The sequence below is a fragment of the Oncorhynchus clarkii genome, chromosome 16, assembly GCF_045791955.1.
Source record: "Oncorhynchus clarkii lewisi isolate Uvic-CL-2024 chromosome 16, UVic_Ocla_1.0, whole genome shotgun sequence".
Taxonomy (NCBI): domain Eukaryota; kingdom Metazoa; phylum Chordata; class Actinopteri; order Salmoniformes; family Salmonidae; genus Oncorhynchus; species Oncorhynchus clarkii.
Genome location: NC_092162.1, coordinates 39484928 through 39507035, shown reverse-complemented (window position 1 = coordinate 39507035; position 22108 = coordinate 39484928). Strand labels below are relative to the sequence as shown.

Sequence of the window (22108 nt, the reverse complement as noted above, 5' to 3'; positions counted from 1 at the left end):
TTGTCTACAAATTCATATTTGATATGTTGGATTCATCTCCAGCTCAACCAAAAATGTAAGTTCAAGAATAGGACTAAATCAAATCAAACTTTAAACGCACTTTAAATCAAGTTTGATTTGATTCGTACAATTCTTTAACTTAGACTTGTGGTTGAGATGGAGATGAATCCAACATATCAATTATACATTTTCAGACAAACAAAGTCAGAGACACAAATGGAAGTTTCCAAGCAGAAGATCTCCATCAAATGTTGATATTTGGTTGTGTTGGCTACAATTCAATATCCCCTGAATATCATTAAATCAACCAGAACTTGAAACCATGTTTTTTATTTTTTATTCTGGGTTGATGACTTTGCAAATACTATACAGGCCTAAATAGTATCATTGATGATATATGAGCGATGCTATACATTTACTCTGTTAACCCTACCATTTTGGAATGACTTTCGATAGCAACAGTGAATCTATCTAGTTTTTAAGTGGAGCTCTCTTAACAATCATACTCACAATAGCACATTGGTCAAAGTCAGTGACTAATGTCATAGCTAAGCAGACGGTGCTTGGCAGACGATGGGAGACTAAAGGGTAGCAGAAGGTGCTGCTCAGTGGATATAACGTGGAACACCTGATGAGCTTTTAAAGCTACACATTCAACATATTTCATACAAGGTTTATCTATGTTGAAATGAAGTTACCATGGTGACATCATCTCGTGGTTGAAATTGCACCCTCAGAAACGGCCGTTCACATGAATGACTTATTTCGTATCCAATGTATTTTCCACGTAGATTCCACGTCACAATACGTTGAAATAAATTGAAACAATGTTGAGTCAACCAGCTTGTGCCCCAGTGGGCTCCTTACCTTCCTGCAACCTCAAAATGTAATCCCCACACAAATATCCATGAGCTCCTGCAAACCAGAGGGACTTTCCTGCCTGTACCACAGTCAAACCTCAGAGTATGGTGCAACCCTCTGCAACACTCTGGTTGTGTCCCAAATAACAACCTAGTCTCTATCTAGCGCACTACTTTTGACCAGAGCCCTCTGACTCTGTTAAGGTGGACTACAACCAACGTAATCGAGTAGAGAAAATAATCCGGCACTTTCCCCCAGAAAATGTAAAGATGTTTGTGTGTGTGTGTGTATGTGTGTGTGTGTGTGTGTGTGTGTGTGTGTGTGTGTGTGTGTGTGTGTGTGTGTGTGTGTGTGTGTGTGTGTGTGTGTGTGTGTGTGTGTGTGTGTGTGTGTGTGTGTGTGTGTGTGTGTACTGTTCAAAACGTTGTTAAAGTCATCACAGCAGCAGGCAGCCAGTTCAAAGGGAATCTTCCCTCTGTGAGCCTAGCTGAGTTGTCCTGTGGTCCCAGCCCAGACCTGACCACAGGAATCCAGCGGTGGAGTGGAATTGTGCGGGGGCACTTTGAAAGAAGATCCATCCAGAACGCCAAGGCCCCGGCCCCCATTCCAACTGCTCCAGACATACACACCTTTCAAAACCCCACCACCACCACCTCCACATCTCTCTCATAAGGAGAAAGGCATATGGAGAAGGTTAGCTAATAAGCCAGACCCTAATTTGGTGAGTAGGACGTAAGGAATCTGAAGGAAGGAAAACCCATGCTGCCACAGTGAGAGAGAAGTTCCATTTTTCATGTAGTATTCCATCAGGCTTAGCTAGTATCCCACAAACCCATAGCGTTTAATGTCAAAGCTCCCTAGTATCCCACAAACCCATAGTGTTTAATGTCAAAGCTCCCTAGTATCCCACAAACCCATAGCGTTTAAAGTCAAAGCTCCCTAGTATCCCACAAACCCATAGCGTTTGAATTCAAAGCTTCCAAGGACACAATAATGAGAAGGTAAGGGGAAAAGACGAAAGACTTGAGACTCCTGAGAGGGATAGGATCACCCTGCTCTTTGATGCTGACACCCAGTATCCGTGCATAGATATACACTGATTGCACGTGTTTCTAGTCTAGTATAGTGTCCATGTGTCTGGCTGCATCCCAAACGGCAGCCTATTTCCCATGAGCACTGGTCAAAAGTAGTGCACTATATAGGGAATACAGTGCCATTTGGGGAACTGTCTCTGTCTGTGGTCTGCCTACAGTACATGGTGGTGGTCCTGTACAGGGCTGACTACGGCCCAGTGCCGGCAATGCAATTTCCTCTGTAAAAGAGAGAGAGAGAGAGAAGATGTCGGGAAGACAGCTGTTCCCAGCCACAGAAGAAGATAAACAGAGCTAGTGCTGTTTCTGAAGAGAGAGAGTGTTAGTTTCTGATTGTTTATGTCACGTTTGTTTATTATCTATTTCACATGCTTTGGCAATGTAAACATATGTTTCCCATGCCAATAAATCCCTCTGAATTAGAGAGAGAGAGAGAGAGAGAGAGAGAGAGAAAAGAAGAGATGCCTTTAGCACATTCTCCCGGTTAGACTTGACCCAACCAGACTGCATGAAGTACTCTAATTTAACCCAGGGGTCTCATCCCATCCCCTTGCCCCCCTCCCCACTCAGACCCTCCTCCATCTTCCTCTCCCATCCACAGAAGAGTGATTCTGCTCAGGTCGTTACCGTAGGCTGTGGATATTACTGTACTGGCACAGCCTACACCCATGACATCATAATGTGCTGCTGCCATCCCAAAGGCTAAGGGATGTCTGGGAGCAGCCTGCCTCTGTCTGAGAGGAGGAGGCTGCCCCACGAGACAGAAACATTGAAACATCCCTAGTACACACATAACCTCCCAAACGCTCACACGCAGCAATGCACATTCACACCACAGGAGGTTGGTGGCACCTTAATCGGGGAGGACGGGCTCGCGGTAATGGCTGAAGCGGAATAAGTGGAATGGTATCAAACACATCAAACACATGGTTTCCACTTGATGCACATCCGTACACAGCGGAAACACAACAAGGGGAGATGGGAGAATGTTGTGATTAGACAATTCTATCTATGGGAAAACAGTTATGACATACCACTTATGCAGATTATTTTATTTGCATAGACAATTCCACCATGCTTCTTGTAACAAAATGGAGACAGGAAACATGTTTGACTCAACGAAAATATGACCAATCTACTGTGGGAAACAGAGTGAAACAGCAATGTAAAATCCCAGTGTTTTCAGCAAATAGTATCAATCTCTCTGCGAAGGAAAACCCCCAGTGTGACCTGAACTCTAATCACGCCTGGCTAGTCAAGCACTGGTGCTCTCTTCCTGACAACCTCCCAACTTCAACATGGTGTGTGTGTGGAGCTTTGATCTGCGAAGAGGGCCTTCACGTTACCGTCATAGTTGATATCTCTTGTATTGCTATAAATGTTTTCATGATTTATCCAGTTAAATCAATTACGCATCGTATTTGTCTCTTATGACAGAGAGATTAACACAAACTGCAAGATTTGGTTCTGGCTTCTGGGATTACGTGAAGTGATTAGCCTACCCTTCTGTCATCGTCGTGATTTAAGAACGATTGTTTCGAACAAAGGCACTAATGGCCATGAGAGGACACAGTCCTGTTGATACATAACACACCCCTTGACGCGGCGCGTCTGGAAAATACGATGTCTACAAACAACTGTTTCTGCATGACCCCCAACAGTCCTAACTAAGTGAGAGCAGTTTCTCGCTGAGCATAGTCTTTGATTACTAACCCCCTGGCTCCTGCAGGCAGTCCTCCGTGCGGGAGAGATGATGTGAAATACGTGGCTATTTGTTATAATAGTTTGTCATGATCGTGCAAAGCTGAGACTTTAGCACAGCAGTCAACAAGGGCAGGGATTTGATCGGGACAACATAGAAAATCAGGGAAAAGTGATTAAAAGTAGGATATTTGTATGGGGGGGGATTGGTTAGTTTCAATGGTATAGAAATAGAGGATAACGATAGAAGAGTGAGCAGTTTCTCACTGTGCAGGCGTGTCTCTTCACATAGTAATCAGAGCAAATATCCTTGGTGGATAGTTGTCATACTATCAGATACTTAACACACGTGGGGCCTAGTGGTTTTCCCACCTGAGCTGCTGCCTTGAGCCTCTTGACCACAGACACATAGACAGTTAGGCCCACATAATGTGTTCGAGTTTGATCTGTATCCTCTTGGCATAGTGGCTACGGTACGCTGCAGTCTGGCAGGCCTGTGTTCAGGTTTCTCTGTGCCAGAGTAACAGAGAGACTTGGACAGACATGAATGTCCCTAGGCGGACTAATGTACAGTCACAGAGGACAGTATACAAGAGGCAGGTATTCTCAGGAGAGATGTTGATTGGTTTAATTAATCTGTAGATTATCATGAGTACAGTAGAGTATGGTAAAGTACCGTGCAGTGGAGTACAGTAGAGTACATTACAGTGGAGTACGGTAAGGGTAGAGTAAAGTACAGTAGAGTACATTACAGTAGAGTATGGTAAAGTACAGTGCAGTAGAGTACAGTAGAGTACATTACAGGGGAGTACGGTAGGGTAGAGTAAAGTACAGTAGATTAGAGTGCGGTAGAGTAAAGCAGAGTACAGTAAAGTAGAGTAGAGTATCTGCGACATGCAATACTGTTACTGTAGACTCGGTACACAGTGGCTAAACTCCGGGTGGCCGGGTGTGATGTGTTGTGGTGAGGTTAGTCATATGAGTGAGAAACACTAGACTAACACTTGTGAGCAAACACATTTGTCGCTGGATAACATGGCGTACTGACATGGTCAGTGGAAGCCATACTGGCAGAGAAAGAATGTTTTGATTCATGGTGGAATTAAGTGATTAGTCTTTCTTTGTTTAGACTCTTAAATTGGTGGTTTGGAGGGACGTGAGAACTGGGGACAGTTTGTTTTGAAAGAATGACAAGGAATCTCACTTTCTAATGTAAGAATAAGAAACAGTTTGCATAACTACTGCCCATAGCTATTGACACAGCTAGTATTCAGGAAGTATTCAGACCCTTTGACTTTCTCCACATTTTGTTACGTTACAGCCTTATTCTAAAATGGATTAAATAAATATTTTTCCTCCTCAATTTACACACAATAGCCCATAATGACAAAGCGAAAAAAGTTTTTTCTAAATTTTGGCACATTTTTTAAAAAGAAAAACATAAACACCTTATTTACATAAGTATTGCGACCCTTTGCTAATACACTCGAAATTGAGCTCAGGTGCATCCTGTTTCCAATGATCATCCTTGAGATGTTTCTACAACTTGATTGGAGTCCACCTGTTGTAAATTCAATTGATTGGACATGATTTAGAAAGGCACACACCTGTTTATATAAGGTCCCATAGTTGACAGTGCATGTCAGAGCAAAAACCAAACCATGAGGTTGAAATAATTGTCCGTAGAGCGCCGAGGCTGGGGAAGGACACCAAAACAATTCTGAAGCATTGAAGGTCCCCAAGAACACAGTGGCCTCCTTCATTTTTAAATGGAAGAAGTTTGGATCCACCAACACTCTTCCTAGAGCTGTCCCTCTGGCCAAACTGAGCAATCTGTGGAGAAGGGCATTGGACAGGCAGGTGACGATGAACCCAATGGTCACTCTGAAGGAGCTCCAGAGTTCCTCTGTGGAGATGGGAGAATCTTCCAGAAGGACAACCATCTCTGCAACACTCCACCTATCAGGTCTATAGGTAGAGTATGGCCAGAGTGGCCAGACGGAAGCCACTCCTCAGTAAAATGCACAAGACAGCCCTCTTGGAGTTTGCCAAAAGGCACCTAAAGGACTCTCAGACCACGAGAAACAAGATTCTCTGGTGTGATGAAACCAAGATTGAACTCTTTGGCCTAAATGCCAAGCGTCACGTCTGGAGGAAACCTGGCACCATACCTACGGTGAAACATAGTGGTGGCAGCATCATGCTGTGGGTATGTTTTCAGCGGCAAGGACTAGGAGACTAGTCAGGATCGAGGGAAAGGTGAACGGGCAGCAGGTAGCCTAGTGGTTAGAGCGTTGGACTAGTAACAGAAAGGTTGCAAGATCGAATCCCTGAACTGACAAGGTTAAAATCTGTTGTTCTGCCCCTGAACAAGGCAGTTAACCCACTGTTCCTAGGCCGTCATTGAAAATAAGAATTTGTTCTTAACTAACTTGCCTTGTTAAATAAAAGGTTTAAAAAAAAATACTAAAATAAAAAACAGAGCAAAGTACAGAGAGATCCTTGATGAAAACCTTCTCCAGAGTGCTCATGACCTCAGACTGGGGCGAAGGTTCACCTTCCAATAGGACAACAACCCTAAGCACACAGCCAAGACAACGCAGGAGTGGCTTCGGGACTAATCTCTGAATGTCCTTGAGTGACCCAGCCAGAGCCCAGACTTAAACCTGATTGAAAATCTCTGGAGAGGCCTGAAAATAGCTGTGCAGCGACACTCCCCTTCCAACCTGACAGAGTTCAGGAGGATCTGTAGAGAAGAATGGGAGAAACTCCACAAATACAGGTGTGCCAAGCTTGTAGCATCATACCAAGAAGACTCTATGCTCTAATTATTGCCAAAGGTGCTTGAACAAAGTACTGAGTAAAGGGTCTGAATACTTATGTAAATGTGATATGTCATTTTTCCAATAGTGTTTGTCGCAATAAGCTTTCTTAAAATGATGAAAGTGTTTATTTACAAATATATATGTACTGTACCTTTTATTATTCTTGTTTACAATGAAGGCCTACCCCGGCCAAAACCCTAACCAGGACGACGCTGGGCCAATTGTGCACCGCCCTTTGGGACTCCCAATCACGGCCGGTTGTGATACAGCCATTATAAAATGTAGTATAAACCATAAAGGCCCAAAGCCCATTATTGAATTATTTACAATACAGAGACGATTTGTACCATTCCATTCAGAACCAACTTGTTTTAGAATCAAAGGCATTTCAAATCATAAAAACCGAGCCCACCAACTTTAAATTGTTGATCACTTTGGCCCATAACTGTGCATCAGTATTGTGCACAAAGAAAGTATCTTCTTGGCCTCTTGATTTAGGATGACAGACACGCTTGACACTTCAGCTGTTGATCAATGGATAAAGTGGGTGTTGACTGTGTGCACAGCGTCACAAAGCCCCAGCGCAACTCAAGCCTGTGAAGCGGGACGGCATTCAAAGATGATGAAGGGGGGGGGGGGGGGGCAATAGAGGAGAGGGGGTGGTTCCTCTTTTACGATCTCCCCGGTGTGGGAGTTTTAGGGGAATTCAGAAAATGTTGTCGTCGGAATCTGTCATGGAATTACCTAAATGCGACTCTGGCTAAACTTGAAACTAAAAAAATTGTGTAGGCCATTGGGAATTTTTACTATACGTGTCATTAAACGTTTGATAATGAAAGTGAAATTGCACTCTGAAAACGAGCCAAATCTTGAACAAGCTACTGGACTTCGGTAAATTAGCCCAAAGCCTCGAGTTGACTTTTTTTTTAAACAAAAGAACCGAAGGAACTAGTGGGAGAAACAGATAGGTGTGGGGGTGGGACAGAACGGGTCGGCTGATATAGAATACCAGCAACTCCAGCATTACAGGAGAAGAAGAATGTAAAAGTGGGATAGGTTAATTTCGCTCACTCTTATGATGATAACATCTTGCTTTCCACAAGAAGTACACACGAGACAATATAAACAATATAAACTGACCCATTGTCTTACTGTAAACGGCATCAGAGTGTACTGTCAGACATATTTATTGTCTTGTTTAAGCATTTGTGTTTGATCATGGTTAATTCTCCGGTTGTTGGAAACCTGTTTTGGGCTTATTGACCAACTGTGATGCATATTATAAAAGGAATAACATCATAAAGGAAAAAAATAACATATACGTGTTGCCTGTGTGAATCCATGAGCTGTTGTTGAGCTGTTTCACCGAATCAAACGGTGAAACTATGGGTTACTAATTAAAAACAAACAGAATATTCACACAGGCCTACTCCTAATCATATGGTTGGTAATACGTTCTGTAGCGCGTATCATTTCAGCATGACAGATCTGTGAGTAGCCTAATGTTTTATTTTATGTTAATTGTGCGCTTTAGAAGTTTCATATGTCTCTCTCTCTATCTCTATCTCTCTTTCTCTCTCTCTCTCTCTGTGACAATCTGGAGCTTGGTAAACCAAACCAAGTAGCCATTTCAATTCAAACATGTCTCTGAGGCTGCAGTCACTTACCAAAACTAAAGCAAATCTCTCCTCCAACTCCGACTGGTCAGGCATGGGCACTTTCATTGGCATCATATGATGCTTCATATTGTCCGACTGTCCATCCACACTTTCAATATTCCCCATGGTTAAAAGTAGTACTGTATCCTTATAGTAGAGTAAATAAAGTTCCCTCTTCCGAGCGTTTTTTCAGAGTTTTTCCAAAAGTGCGAAAACTCCCTGCGTTCCTCCAAAATGCACCAGTGCGTTATTACAAAATCAGCCACTTCTGTTCCAAAAGTTCCAGTTTAAATCAAACGTTTACACCACACCAGTTCCATACGGTCTCATTTAAAATAAAATAAAAACGTATACTTTTGCATTTGTAGAGAACTCTCATCTGTATTTTACTCTAAAACTGAACCTCACTTCAAAAGTAACAATTGTCTTCTGTTCCAAAGAATGGTTTCCGATTTACCAGGCCAATCCATCTCCATCTATTTATGTAAAATCGTCTTTCAATAATATATGTTTCAACCCACCCAAATAGCGACTTATTGGTTGCTAGACTGAACTTTCTTGGCTACGATGCCTTTGCATTCATTATTGTTGTGCGATCCAGATGGTTGTGTGATTCAGTCTAGAAGACTCTTCTATGTGCTTCCACCCAGAAGCAGGCTTTTTGCTATTGTCCCGCCCTTGGTGGGGTTACTCTCCCTATTGAGGCGTTGACTTATCAATCACACTGCCTATCGCGCTCTACTCGCACACATTATACGCCTGGATCACACCGACAGTTTTATTGCGCAAAAATGGTATGCGGAATCATCTGGATATGTGTGCAACAAAACTTCAACATTCACCTTCTGCTACCATTTATGTCAACTCGTCTACACATACAATTTGAGGCATATGCTCAAATACGCACCACACAGAACGCACCGCAACAGTCTCTGCAACGCAATGCTGCAAGGCAAACGCAACGTTCCATTGGAAACGAATGTACTTCTGTTGGTGTGTTTGAGGCGAAGCAGTAAATTGAGCAAAGCCTAGCTACAGTTCGGTAGATTGGAGAGTTTATGTCAGCACTTTAATGCCACCTGGTGTTCAGCTAATGGAAGTTCATTAACTCATGACTACGGCACCAACAATGCACATACAGTACATCACATGCACCATGTATAACAATGTCTTTATTATGACAGCCCTTGAACTGAGCATGACAGTCCAAAAGCCAGTAAGTCTTCAGTTTAGTCTACAAGGTCTATACATTCTTAGAAAAAAAGGTGCTATCTAGAACCTGAGGGTTCTTTGGCTGTCCCCATAGGAGAACCCCTTGAAGAACACTTTTTGGTTCCAGGTATAACCACTTTGTATTCTCCTATGGGGACAGCCAAATAACCCTTGTGGAACCCTCTAATCTTATGAGATATCGGGTGGATCACAAATGGCACCCTTAGTCCCGTACGCCTAGCCTAGATCACTACAACAGCGCCATTGCACAAAATAGTGTGCAGCATCATCTGGCTATGTGTGCAACAAAAGTTCAACATTCACCTTCTGCTACCATTTCTGTCAGGCCGTCTATGCATACAATTTGGATAAATACACCATGTACACCATGTGCACCACACAGAGCGCACTGCAACTGTCTCTGCAACGCAAACGCTACAAGGCTTTACGCAGCGTTCCATTAGAAATGAATGTACTTCAGGTGTCCCAAAATGTAATGCCGCTGTCGGTGTGATCGAGGCGTTAAGGGCTCTGGTCAAAGCAATGCAGTATATAGGGATTAGGGTGCCATTTGGGACAAAGACATTGTTTCACAAAAGAGGTAAGTACGAGGTGGAGGGAAGATTGGAATCATCTTGATTATAGATTTATAGAAGTAGAAATCAGTTCAAACATTTTACAGCAAGTGCAAACGTTTAATGAAACAACTACGACACAGACATTCAGTGATTCAGTGATTAGGCAAATGTTTTAAAGCAGCAGTCTTTCTCCCCGTCTCTCTCCGTCGTCTTTGTCTTCGTCTCTCTCCCCCGTGTCTCCATCTTTCTCTCCGCCCCCCCCCCCCCCGCCCCCTACTTCTTTATATTGCCTACAAACATTTCATAAAATTTTCAAGCCTTAGCAGTGAGATGACAGCAGAGGGAAGGGAATTTCCTTGCCAAATAATTTGCCTGCTTCTTTCAGAGCCGGTGTCCTGGACACAAATGAAGCCTTAGTCCTGGACAAAAACAGCACTCTCCATGGAATCTCCATTGAACATGCTTCTTAGTATAGGATAGGATTAAACTGTGTCTAGGAAACCGTCCCTCAGGGTTCTTTCAGGGTCTTTTATCTAAGACTAAGTGTTTTATAACAAACAACTTGTAACATGACTCTGATTGACTGACTTATAGCAGACCCCAGGTCACTATTGGCACTACAAACACATACAATTACACACAAACATACTGTATACAAACACAATGCTGCCTTGGAATGTGAACATACATGAATTATATAGCTACAATGGTCTCTTGATCAAAGAAAAGCACAGTGATTCGGATATTGCAATACTGTAAAGCTAGAATGTGTAACATTTTCACTGGCAAATGTGATGCTCTGGGTCATTTCGTAAATACTTCTCCTGAATTATAAAATCAACCCTCAAATATATATGATTAAAACGTTTAAAACGTCTTCATTTGGGACAGAATGAACATATAATCATTAGTTAAACCAATTGTGCACAAGTATTGGAATACATAAGGCAAAAATGTAACCTATAAAAACAGGATAATAGAAGGAATTGATGAGTTAAAACATTGTTTCTCTAAAGCGTCACTAAAGGAATCATTTCAGGAATCAGTAATCCTTTCATTTGGATTGTAAACGTCCATGATGGTACGTAAAGTCATCACGTTAAGTTGTTGAGATCTTTGGAATGAAACCACTTAAAAACAAATGAAAAAAAATACAAAATTACTCTGAGAACAATTCCTTTTTTGAGTAGATAATAACTGAACCAGTTAGAGCAACTCTAAACACTTAAAAGTTGAAACCGTTCCGGATTTTTGCTGTTTTTTGTGGTGCTCTGGGGTTGATAAAAATGCATAATTAAACATTAAAAGAGACATCAAAAACATCAATGTGATTGAAGCGAAATGCCTTTTGTGACTTAATACAATTTAAGTGCTTTGGTAACATACACTGATGTACAAAACATGAAGGACACCTGCTCTTTCCTTCACAGACTGACCAGGTGAATCCAGCTGAAAGCTATGATCCCATATTGATGTCACTTGTTAAATCCACTTCATTCACATGATTGGGACATTAAGCCTTAAGACATGGATTGTGTAAGTGTGCCATTCAGAGGGTGAATGGGCAAGACAAATATTTAATTTCCTTTGAACGGGGTATGATAGTAGGTGCCAGGCGCACCAGTTTGTGTCAAGGAGTGCGATGCTGCTGGGTTTTTCCACTCAAACAGTTTCCCGTGCGTATCAAGAATGGTCCACCACCCAAAACACATCCAGCCAACTTGACAACTGAGGGAAGCATAAAAGTCAACCTGGGCCAGCATCCCTGTGGAACGCTTTCAACACCTTCTAGTCCATGCCCCTGACAAATTTAGGCTGTTCTGAGGGCAAAATGGGGGGTGCAACTCAATAGTTGGAAGGTATTCTTAATGTTTTGTGCACTCAGTGTATATTTCATAGTTGCTTTCATATCAAATATCTATTCAGCCAAACAATCTTAAATAAAATGTTCTCATGACTCTGGAATTAGGAATTCTCTCTTCCCAGAGCCTTCATAGCACAGTAGTAACACAGACCAAATCTGTCATTGATTGGAGGAATTCAATTTACAGATGAATTGGGGTATTGTTGGGATGATATGCAATGTAAGCAATTCTTCAGTGGTGGCCCCAGGGCTCATAAGCTGAATAAAAATATAAAAACAAACTGAAGAAGTGATAGTAAAAGGAACATTGCACTGCGGGAAAGCGAGGCCATCCTCTCATCTAATTGGTCTCCTCTACCAAATCGTACCTGAAACAGTAACAGATAGGTAGCTTATCAATCAAGGTAATATGGAATGTAACTGAATGAATATAGAAGAGGTAACACATGGGATGGCACCTACCATTGTGCATTGCCACTCTTCAGGTCCATCTGATCCAAATCCAGCTGTAACTAAACACAACAACGAAAAAAAACACAGGTCAGAGGTCATCTCAAAAAATGTGCTTATAAACCAGGACAGAGATCATTAGATAGCCTACAGTAGCTTACCTTTCCAATGAGCTCTCTCTCGCGGCTCATGAAGGAGACGTTGTTTTTGACAGTCAGGTCCAGTCTTCTCTGCATGGACTCCTCCAGAGAGAAGTCGAAGTCAAACCTGCACACACAGAAAAAGGAAAAGACAGAATGGCAGATACAGGGATAGTACATAACTCCCTGTTGTGGAGCTGCTAGTTTGATATACAGTGCCTTCGGAAAGTCTGAGGTCCTTGGCATTCAGACGTGATACTTGGCATTCAGGCCAAAGAGTTCAATCTTGGTTTCATCATACCAGAGAATCTTTTTTTTTACTGAGGAGTGGCTTCTGTCTGGCCACTCTACCATACAGGTCTGATTGGTAGAGTTCTGCAGAGATGGTTGTCCTTCTGGAAGGTTCTCCCATCTCCACAGAGGAACTCTGGAGCTCTGTCAGAGTGACCATCGGGTTCTTGGTCACCCTCCTGACCAAGGCCCTTTTACCGTTGATTGCTCAGTTTGGCCGGGTAGCCAGCTAGAAGAAGAAGCTTGGTGGTTCCGAACTTCTTCCATTTAAGAACGATGGAAACAACTGTGTTCTTGGGGGCCTTCAATGCTGCAGAAATCTGTTGGTACCCTTCTCCAGAGCTGTTCCTCGTCACAATCCTGTCTCGAGGCTCTATGGACAATTCCTTCGTCCTCGTGGCTTGGTTTTTTCTCTGACATGCACTGTCAACTGTGGGACCTTATATAGACAGGTGTGTGCCTTTCCAAATCATGTCCAATCAATTGTATTTACCACAGGTGGACTCCAATCAAGTTGTAGAAACATCTCAAGGATGATCAATGGAAGCAGGATGCATCTGAGCTTAATTTCAAGTCTCATAGCAAATATTTATGTAAATAAAGGTTTGTTTTTTGTATTTAATATATTTGCAAAAAAACATTTTTTAACTATTCGCTTTGTCATTATGGGTTATTGTGTGTAGATTGATGAGGACTTAAAAAAAATCTTTCTCCATTTATAGAGTTAGGACTTCAGACAAAAATGCAAACAGTACCAGATACAATTACACAAAGACAGCAGGAATAACTCTGGGCCCTAGTTAAGGTAACTCTGGGGGCGGCTGGTAGCCTAGTGTTTAGAGCATTGGACTTGTAAGCGAAAGATAGCAAGATTGAATCCCTAAGCTGAAAAGGTAAAAATCTGTAATTTTGCCCCTGAACAAGTTCCTAGGCCGTCATTGAAAATAAGAATTTGTTCTTAACTGACTTGCCTAGTTAAAGGTAAAATTAAAAAATTAAAAATAAACATGGTCATGAAAACTCCTGTCCCTACACATTCCCTCTGTCTCCCGATGTCCCCTTCTGTCTCACCTCTCATTGAACTCAGGATTAAGGTCTCTTTTCTTGGTGTTGGTCTTTCTCTTGGTGATCCTGTTCTTGTCTGGCAGAAGGATGAAGGAGACATAGGGGTCGGACCCATCCTTAGCAGACCCACAAGCTGGCAGGCCCCTAAAGGCAAACAGAGAACAAACCGGGTGACTAACTGCATGTGGACACTGTACAGCACAATGTTCACTGGCTCCATACAGATGTAGGATCTTAATTTGATCCCCCTGTTGCAGGGGAACTTCCCTGCAATGCAGGACATGTTAAACTTGTAGTGTATTTGAGATTTTAAAAAGCTTCTGATGTTGGTAATTTCCCTTACAAAAAATGTATCATCATTGTCCTACAAAAATGTGCATGAATTATAATCCACATAATAATTCACAATTTCCTGTTGCTGCAGGATTATTTTCCTTAGCATATACATTAGGGCTAGCTTTCCCCCCCTCTTTTAAGTTGATTTATGCATTAATTCATTAAAATACAATAAAAGAATGGCTTAACATTCATAAATAAATTACTTTTATTTTTTTAACGCACACAACATACAACATAGATAGAAAATTAAGGTTATAGGTCTAGTGACTATACACCACCAGCCAGTCGGTCCGTGCCAGTGTGGTTCAGGACAGACCTGCAGGCAAGGTACAGTGATACACAGTGCATTATGGGTATTGTAGTTTGGGACAAACCTGCAGGAAAGGACGGTGATGAACAGCCGGTTCTCCTCTATTGAGTAGCCAATTTGCAGCTTCACCTGGCCGGGGCTCTGATCACCTCTGAGCGAGGAGACACAGGTAGACAGGGGGAGAATCTCAATTGGTTTTGCTCGACTCCTCGCGTCCTCTCCTCCGTCCTCTCCTCGCATCCTTTTGAAAAAGGTCAAAGGTAATCGAGGGGAGGAGGCGAGGGGAGGAAATGTGGAAACAAATGCGCTTTTATGAAATCAGACTCTGGCAAATGACGTTTACAGAGGAGGAATCACAAAATCTATGTAAAATGATAAAAACAAAATGTAAGTAGTTGCGCAAGACATTTTATAGATAAAAGGATGAGTAGCATATCGTTTCTAAAATGTGTATTATTTTCTAATTTGACTTTCAAAGGGTTTGTGGCAAATGTCCAACCTCTTGCAGTAGGACTCCTGTAGCATACACCTCAGTATCCTATGCCGGAGGAGGCAACCGAGGAGAGGAGCAAACTCCTCCGTTCGACCTATTAACGAATTGACACAGCTCCTTCATATGGTGACCACTTAATGGTTTCCGGGTCACGGAGGAGAGGAGGCCGGAGGAGTCGAGGCCAAGACCGACTTTTTCCCAATTGAGAATCTCCCACGGTTACAGTTTACATGGATTATAAAATGTACTCATTCCTTCATTACGACTAGGCCCAGAGTTTTTCCTGGCCAGGTCACGAGTTCAGGTCCCACTCCTGGCCCTAATTATGATGTTTGATTACAGATACATGATCATTTTTAAACTACAGAAAAGTGGTATTTCTTTCTATGAAGTACAGTACAGAGAAAAACAACATGTGCCATGCTGGCCCGCTGGACATGATTCCTCAGTCCTCACTGTGCTATACTGTAATGTGACTGGAAAAACAATGGGACATTGATGTCCGTGTGAGCTTTGGAATGACTCACAGTTGAGAGAGCGGTGATCTGTGTCGTAGGTTTGGTTCAGTGTCCCGTCTGTGGATGACATGGTCTCTGTCCTCACTGCCCTCCCTAGTACCATCACTGCGACACACTGCCAGCTGGGTGTCCAAGATCTGCAAGACAAAAGGCCATTTAATATTCCTCTCAAGTTTCAAGCTTCGGTTTATTACATTAAAAAAAAAATAATAATAATTTTACACGCGGTCTCGACACGCGTTAGAAAAACAGATCAAATATGACATTTATGAGAAAGAGACGCGCGACAGTAAAATGATTATCAGGATAGAAGGTATTAAGAGCTCATGATGACGCGAATGTAGAAAGAGGGGGTTCAGAGCAAATGCAATCATAGACAATGCCTTAGGGGCCCTGTCTGAACTGGATCATTCATGCAATCGTGTTGTTTTGGAAGAATAGTCATGGGACAAGTGGGGAGTTTGTGAGTCTCTGAGTATGAAAATCATGTGACAGTGCTGAGTTTGTTTGGAATAGAGAGTGGGTGTATGAGTCAGACATGGGTTCAAATAGTATATATAATATATAGTATAGTAGCCTGTCTGAAATGCCAGAGGGGTAGAGTTTAAACTTTAGGGACTGTTCCATTGGTTCCGTTGTGCCAGACAAGCTCAATCTAGCACAGATAACGCATTTGAGAGAAAAACAAATACTATTTGAACCCAGGTCGGGACAGTGGTGAGTCTGGTGCACAGAGTGTCTGTTTACTTTGAGTTTACCTTGAGTGTGGCCCTCAGTAGTATCTGGCTCTCAGGGAGGGCCCCGTCCAGACTCAGCCATCGGTCCAGCACCAGGCCCTGCTCTGACAGAACCTCTCTCAGTGGTAGTACCACCGTGCCCAGGGCCTGGCCCCAGCTGTGGGACAACTATAGTACAGAGGGATAGAAAAACATGAACACATGCACTCCCCCAATGATCAGAGGTAACATGAAGTCCCATACTCCCGTTGTCCACCATCACTCCCAAGGTCACCAGTCATTCTCCCAGCGTTGACTGGGTCCATTAAAATGGCTTTCAATAGGTATCATCTCTGTATGAAAACGTGCTAACAGCGTTATCAGCCCTCTTAGTCCCCGTTCAAACAGAAAAACAAATGTGTACTTTTCAACCCTTCGCGGACCCTTTCTTCTCACCTTCACTATAAGGAGTTCCTCTTTAGGGTCACGAACCAGGAAGTGGAAAGCTTCATCCCACCGAGGAGACGTAGAGCGCTCGCACACCTTGGAAAAAGAGATGGATGGAGAAACCAAAAAAGATACAAATAAATTGTCCATACTTTGGTTTCTCTAGTAAGCATATACAGTATGCAAATAGACCAGGAGTCAAGAAGACCTAAAGAGGAAGTGTTACCTTGGTCTTGTATGACATGGCCTTCAGCAGAATCTCCGCCCCCACTTTTGGCTCTTTTCCGTTCTTCTTCAACTGCGAACATGGAGAAAAAAAATAAAAAAAGATTTGTGTATAAAATAAATGAAATGTACATACATAACAAATGTACAAACCAATAACGTAAGGCCATAATGTAGTAACAAAACCAAAAGAAGTCTTGTTGTATATAAACACTGAGGAAGTATTGTGGACTACATATAGTCACAGGACAACAACAACAACCGCAGCAGCATGAGAGCACACAGCAGGGCAGCGGGCCCCTGGTCTCACCGGCAGGCTGTGTGCTCTCTCCACATACACAAACAGCACAGCAGCCGACGGCACTGCCTTGTTCTGGTACTGCTGCTCGGCCTGGAACTGAAGGATCTGGAGGGTTCAGAATTATAATACACAGTTAGGACCAGACACTGGTAGAGCACACACACACAGAGAGAGAGCGAGAGCGAGAGAGAGAGAGAGAGAGAGAGCTAACCTGGTCTAGTCTGGCGGACTCTGAGAGCCTGGGGAGCCACTCCATGATCAGGTGAACCCGACCTGACTTCACGTCATTCAGAGTGTACCACTGTGATAGAAACAGATTACCACCATCACAGATTACCATTACCACAGATTACCATTACCACAGATTACCAGACCACCACTATCAGACTATGAGAGTATCATTGTATGACACACATATTGTTGGAGGCATAGCTCTACCACTGTAGCAAACACAGCTAAATCTGTCATAAAAACAATCATTTATGGTGAATCGTTAGACGTTACCTCATCAGTGAACTGTGAGCTGATGATGTCTCGCAGGTTCAACTTGAACCTGTAACACAATGCATTCATGTATTTCATCTGGCTCTGAGTCGTTTTGGGGCAACATGTCGTCTGGTCAGATCCTCACCTGCCCAAGAAGTCATCCTGGTCCAGATCTTTATCAAACAGCTCAAACTGGATCTCCTGACCAGGCAGCTGGGTTAGGATGATCTGAGGAAGCCCAACACAACAGGTGCTTTATGTCTCCCAGAGTCTAAATTCCACATTCATTAAATCCAATCCTTACTGTTTACTGTATTTCCGACATCCAGTTGCTCAATATTTTCTGGTCACCGTGCTCTTTGTACCTCGTAGAGTTCGTTCCAGTAGGGGTTGAGGTTCTCTTTGATGGTGTGGCTGCGGAAGGTGACTCCCCCGACCCTGATCTTGACGTAGGGGTCACTCTTCCCCTTCACCATGCCCCCCATGAAGTTATCCTTGGCTATCAGGTTACTGGCCTCCACCAGATGGATATGCAGCACACCCTACGGAGAGAGAGAGGGGCAGAGAGGCAGAGAGATAGAGAGAGAAGGGCAGAGAGGGAGAGATAGAGAGAGAGGGGCAGAGAGGGAGAGATAGAGAGAGAGGGGCAGAGAGGGAGAGAGGGAGAGATAGAGAGGGGCAGAGAGGGAGAGAGAGAGAGAGAAGGGCAGAGAGGGAGAGATCGAGAGAGAGAGTGCATGTGTGTCGTGTTCAACATTAGGAGGCTTTTTTTTTAATGTATTACCTTATAATGTGGCATGAACACAACCAGTCATGATGTTGTCATCTGATTGTCAAACAAATCCCTTCAGAAAGTAGGCTAACGTTACCTGCGCACGGTCGCACACTCAAAAAATTATTCTAGCATCCAAACACCGTACACCCTCCATTTCATTCGTGGAAAGAGACATCTTTTACAAAACACCAAACATGGTTGTGATTCGGCGATTGTCATCAGGCTTACACTCTTGAATTAATTGATGCGGCTTGCTGACAAATTGCCCTTTTTTGTAAGAAAAAAAAAGTTGGGACACCTGAAAAGGGGCTGAAATACGGGATGCAAATACAGCTGTGTCTGTTCCGAGCTCATCTGCTCGGGAAACTGAGGGCCCAGTTGATAATGTTACAAGTTCCCTTGCGGGCTGGACCCAGTCAATACAATGTTGCAAGTTCCCTTGCGGGCTGGACCCAGTCAATACAATGTTGCAAGTTCCCTTGCGGGCTGGACCCAGTCAATACAATGTTGCAAGTTCCCTTGCGGGCTGGACCCAGTCAATACAATGTTGCAAGTTCCCTTGCGGGCTGGACCCAGTCAATACAATGTTGCAAGTTCCCTTGCGGGCTGGACCCAGTCAATACAATGTTGCAAGTTCCCTTGCGGGCTGGACCCAGTCAATACAATGTTGCAAGTTCCCTTGCGGGCTGGACCCAGTCAATACAATGTTGCAAGTTCCCTTGCGGGCTGGACCCAGTCAATACAATGTTGCAAGTTCCCTAGCGGGCTGGACCCAGTCAATACAATGTTGCAAGTTCCCTAGCGGGCTGGACCCAGTCAATACAATGTTGCAAGTTCCCTTGCGGGCTGGACCCAGTCAATACAATGTTGCAAGTTCCCTTGCGGGCTGGACCCAGTCAATACAATGTTGCAAGTTTGCTAAGGAAAGCTCAAGACAGACGGAGAGACTAACAAGGTAATAATAATACATTAATGAGAATGACTAAACGATCTGAAGAGTTATATTCGGAAAATTATAGCTCCGTAAATCAACATTTTCCGTGGTGCCCCAACTTCCTAGTTAATTAACTTTACATGATTAGTTTAATCACGTAATAATATTTACACATAGAGAATTCACCCTCTACCCCCAGCTGTGCCCTGGACACCATATGTGAACTGATTGCCCCCCATCTATCTTCAGAGCTCGTGCTGCTAGGTGACCTAAACTGGGCCATGCTCAACACCCCGGCCATCCTACAATCTAAGCTTGATGCCCTCAATCTCACACAAATTATCAATGAACCCCAAATCCGTAAACACGGGCACCCGCATAGATATCATCCTAGCCAACTTGCCCTCCAAATACACCTCCGCTGTTTTCAACCAAGATCTCAGCGATCACTGCCTGCATCCATAATTGGTCTGCGGTCAAACGACCACCCCTCATCACTGTCAAACGCTCCCTAAAACACTTCAGCGAGCAGGCCTTTCTAATCGACCTGGCCCGGGTATCCTGGAAGGATATTGACCTCATCCTGTCAGTAGAGGATGCCTGGGTATTCTTTAAAAGTGCCTTCTTCGCCATCTAAAATGTTGAACTCCCATTAAGCATCTCCAATCCAAAATGAAATCTAGAATCGGCTTCCTATTTCGCAACAAAGCATCCTTCAACTCATGCTGCCAAACATACCTTCGTAAAACTGAGCATCCTACCGATCCTCGACTTCGGCGATGTCATTTACATCTCAGACTCCTCCCTGGCCATTGTACCACACCTTAAATACCTTGGAAGCATCCACTCGGGAAGACTGCAACATCGACCAGGATATCCACAATCAGATCAAACAGGCCTCATCCTTCTTTAGACGGCTAAGGAAAAGGGTTTTCGACAACAGCAACCTTCACCTACCCACCAAAGTTTCAGTGTACCAGGCAGTATGTGTATCTTCACTCCTTTATGGACATGAAACCTGGGCAGTCTACGGCCAACACTTAAAACAACTGGCGTCCTTTCGCATAAAATGCCTCCAACACATTTTAAACGTGACCTGGCAGGACAGTGTTCCGCACTCAGAGATCCTCCAGAGGAACCAACTGGAAGAGCATTGAGGCGTCCCTCACACGCAACCAGCTTAGATAGCTCGGCCATGCCATCGGATGCCAGAGGACCGCCTGCTAAGAAAGACGCTGTACGGACAGCTACAACTGGGACGTCGCTCTGCAGGTGGCCAGAAAAAAGCAGGCTAAAGGACCAAACGAAGACATCACTATAGGAGTGTGTTAGATGAACCCTGCCTCCCTCCAGACATGTTTCTGCGACTCTTCCAATTGGCACGGCCTCTGCCACAGGGAGTGCTGTTGGCCGATGAAAAAAAAGACTGAACGTCGCCTGGCGAAGCCACAAAGAAGACATATGACCAGGCCTGGAAGTCAGTGTGTGTGTGTGTGTGTGTGTGTGTGTGTGTTTCGGTTAGCGGACTCACCTCACTAGCAAAGTCCGAGTCAGGGGTGGTCTGCTGGGGTCGGGTGGGTACAGGTTTGGGGGCTCCACTCACTCCCCCAGGGGCCACCTCTGATGAGATACCCCCATCTCCGTGGCCTGACCCTGGGCTTAGGGGGTGAGGAGATACGGGGCTGGTAGTAGAGGCATCCTCATTTAAATACAGCACCTATATCAGGAGAGAGGGAGTAGAGGGAGATACTTAGTCGGAGACATACATTTTAGGACAGGTTATGTCATGGCATCACTGTGTGTGTGTGTGTTCCATGTGTGTGTGTGTTTGTAGGTGTGTGTGTGTATATATGTGTGTGTACTCATGCCTGCATGCACGCGTGTGTGTTTGTAGGTGTGTGTGTGTGTATATGTGTATGTACTCATGCCTGCATGCACGCGTGTTTTGTTGTAGGTGTGTGTGTGTGTGTGTATATGTGTATGTACTCATGCCTGCATGCACGCGTGTGTGTTTGCATGCTGCGCGTGCCTGTGTGTGTTTTCTGTGTGTGCGCTGTGCTTCCCGTGCGTGCTTTCCTGCATTTGTGTGCGTGCTCCCCACCCACCCTCAGAACAGCGTTGATATAGATGCGGCTGGCCTGGCCAGAGTTGTCCAGCTGAAACCACTGGTCCATGCTGAGGTCAGGACTAGCCAGCAGACGGGACAGAGGGATGGACAGACTGCCAAGAGACAGAGCCCGGTCATCATCCTTCACCTGGAGGGAGGAGGAGGAGGGAGGGGGAGGAGGGAGGGGGAGGAGGAGGAGGTAAAAATATGTGTGGATATGATTGACAGGTGGATAAGGGTGGATAAGGATTGATATTCTACAACAGTGGTGTGTGTCTGTGACATCTGCAGTAAACGAGGATCCACTGCGACCGTTAAGTCAATATTACGAGAGACAGAGATAGTGATGGATAGAGAGAGAGACAGAGATGGATAGAGACAGAGATGGATAGAGAGAGAGACAGAGATGGATAGAGACAGAGATAGTGATGGATAGAGAGAGAGACAGAGATGGATAGAGACAGAGATGGATATAGAGAGAGACAGAGATGGACAGAGACAGAGATGGATAGAGAGAGAGATGGATAGAGAGAGAGACAGAGATGGATAGAGACAGAGATGGATAGAGAGAGAGACAGAGATGGACAGAGACAGAGATGGATAGAGACAGAGATGGATAGAGACAGAGATGGATAGAGAGAGAGAGAGATGGATAGAGAGAGACAGAGATGGATAGAGAGAGACAGAGATGGATAGAGGGAGAGACATAGATGGATAGAGA

The 22108-nt window shown here is 44.0% G+C and overlaps 2 protein-coding genes across 11 annotated transcripts in view; both read right to left on the bottom strand.

Annotated features, from left to right (window-relative positions):
- The window catches only part of LOC139368423 (formin-like protein 3), a 51923-nt gene extending 43151 nt beyond the window's left edge, over positions 1 to 8772 (bottom strand). For 3 of the 9 annotated variants that reach the window (XM_071107300.1, XM_071107293.1, XM_071107298.1), the window contains exon 1: positions 8146 to 8757. In XM_071107300.1, the coding sequence (XP_070963401.1) occupies positions 8146 to 8262 (117 nt within the window). In that variant the 5' untranslated portion in view covers positions 8263 to 8757. Of the gene's footprint in view, positions 1 to 8145 lie in introns of all 9 variants that reach the window. The other 6 variants (XM_071107295.1, XM_071107294.1, XM_071107296.1 and 3 more) reach the window with 3 other exon arrangements.
- Positions 8773 to 10022: 1250 nt separating this feature from the next.
- Positions 10023 to 22108, bottom strand: part of LOC139368421 (extended synaptotagmin-1-like) — a 35090-nt gene continuing 23004 nt past the window's right edge. The window contains exons 16-31 of one of the 2 annotated variants that reach the window (XM_071107289.1): positions 21386 to 21535; positions 20812 to 20997; positions 17937 to 18113; positions 17717 to 17799; positions 17590 to 17638; positions 17297 to 17386; positions 17095 to 17190; positions 16786 to 16857; positions 16569 to 16655; positions 16155 to 16301; positions 15406 to 15533; positions 14450 to 14626; positions 13743 to 13880; positions 12402 to 12507; positions 12253 to 12302; positions 10023 to 12158 (exon numbers count right to left, since the gene is read on the bottom strand). In XM_071107289.1, coding sequence (XP_070963390.1) covers positions 12131 to 12158; positions 12253 to 12302; positions 12402 to 12507; positions 13743 to 13880; positions 14450 to 14626; positions 15406 to 15533; positions 16155 to 16301; positions 16569 to 16655; positions 16786 to 16857; positions 17095 to 17190; positions 17297 to 17386; positions 17590 to 17638; positions 17717 to 17799; positions 17937 to 18113; positions 20812 to 20997; positions 21386 to 21535 — 1764 coding nt within the window. In that variant the 3' untranslated portion in view covers positions 10023 to 12130. The remainder of the gene's footprint in view (positions 12159 to 12252; positions 12303 to 12401; positions 12508 to 13742; positions 13881 to 14449; positions 14627 to 15405; positions 15534 to 16154; positions 16302 to 16568; positions 16656 to 16785; positions 16858 to 17094; positions 17191 to 17296; positions 17387 to 17589; positions 17639 to 17716; positions 17800 to 17936; positions 18114 to 20811; positions 20998 to 21385; positions 21536 to 22108) is intronic. The other variant, XM_071107290.1, reaches the window with a different exon arrangement.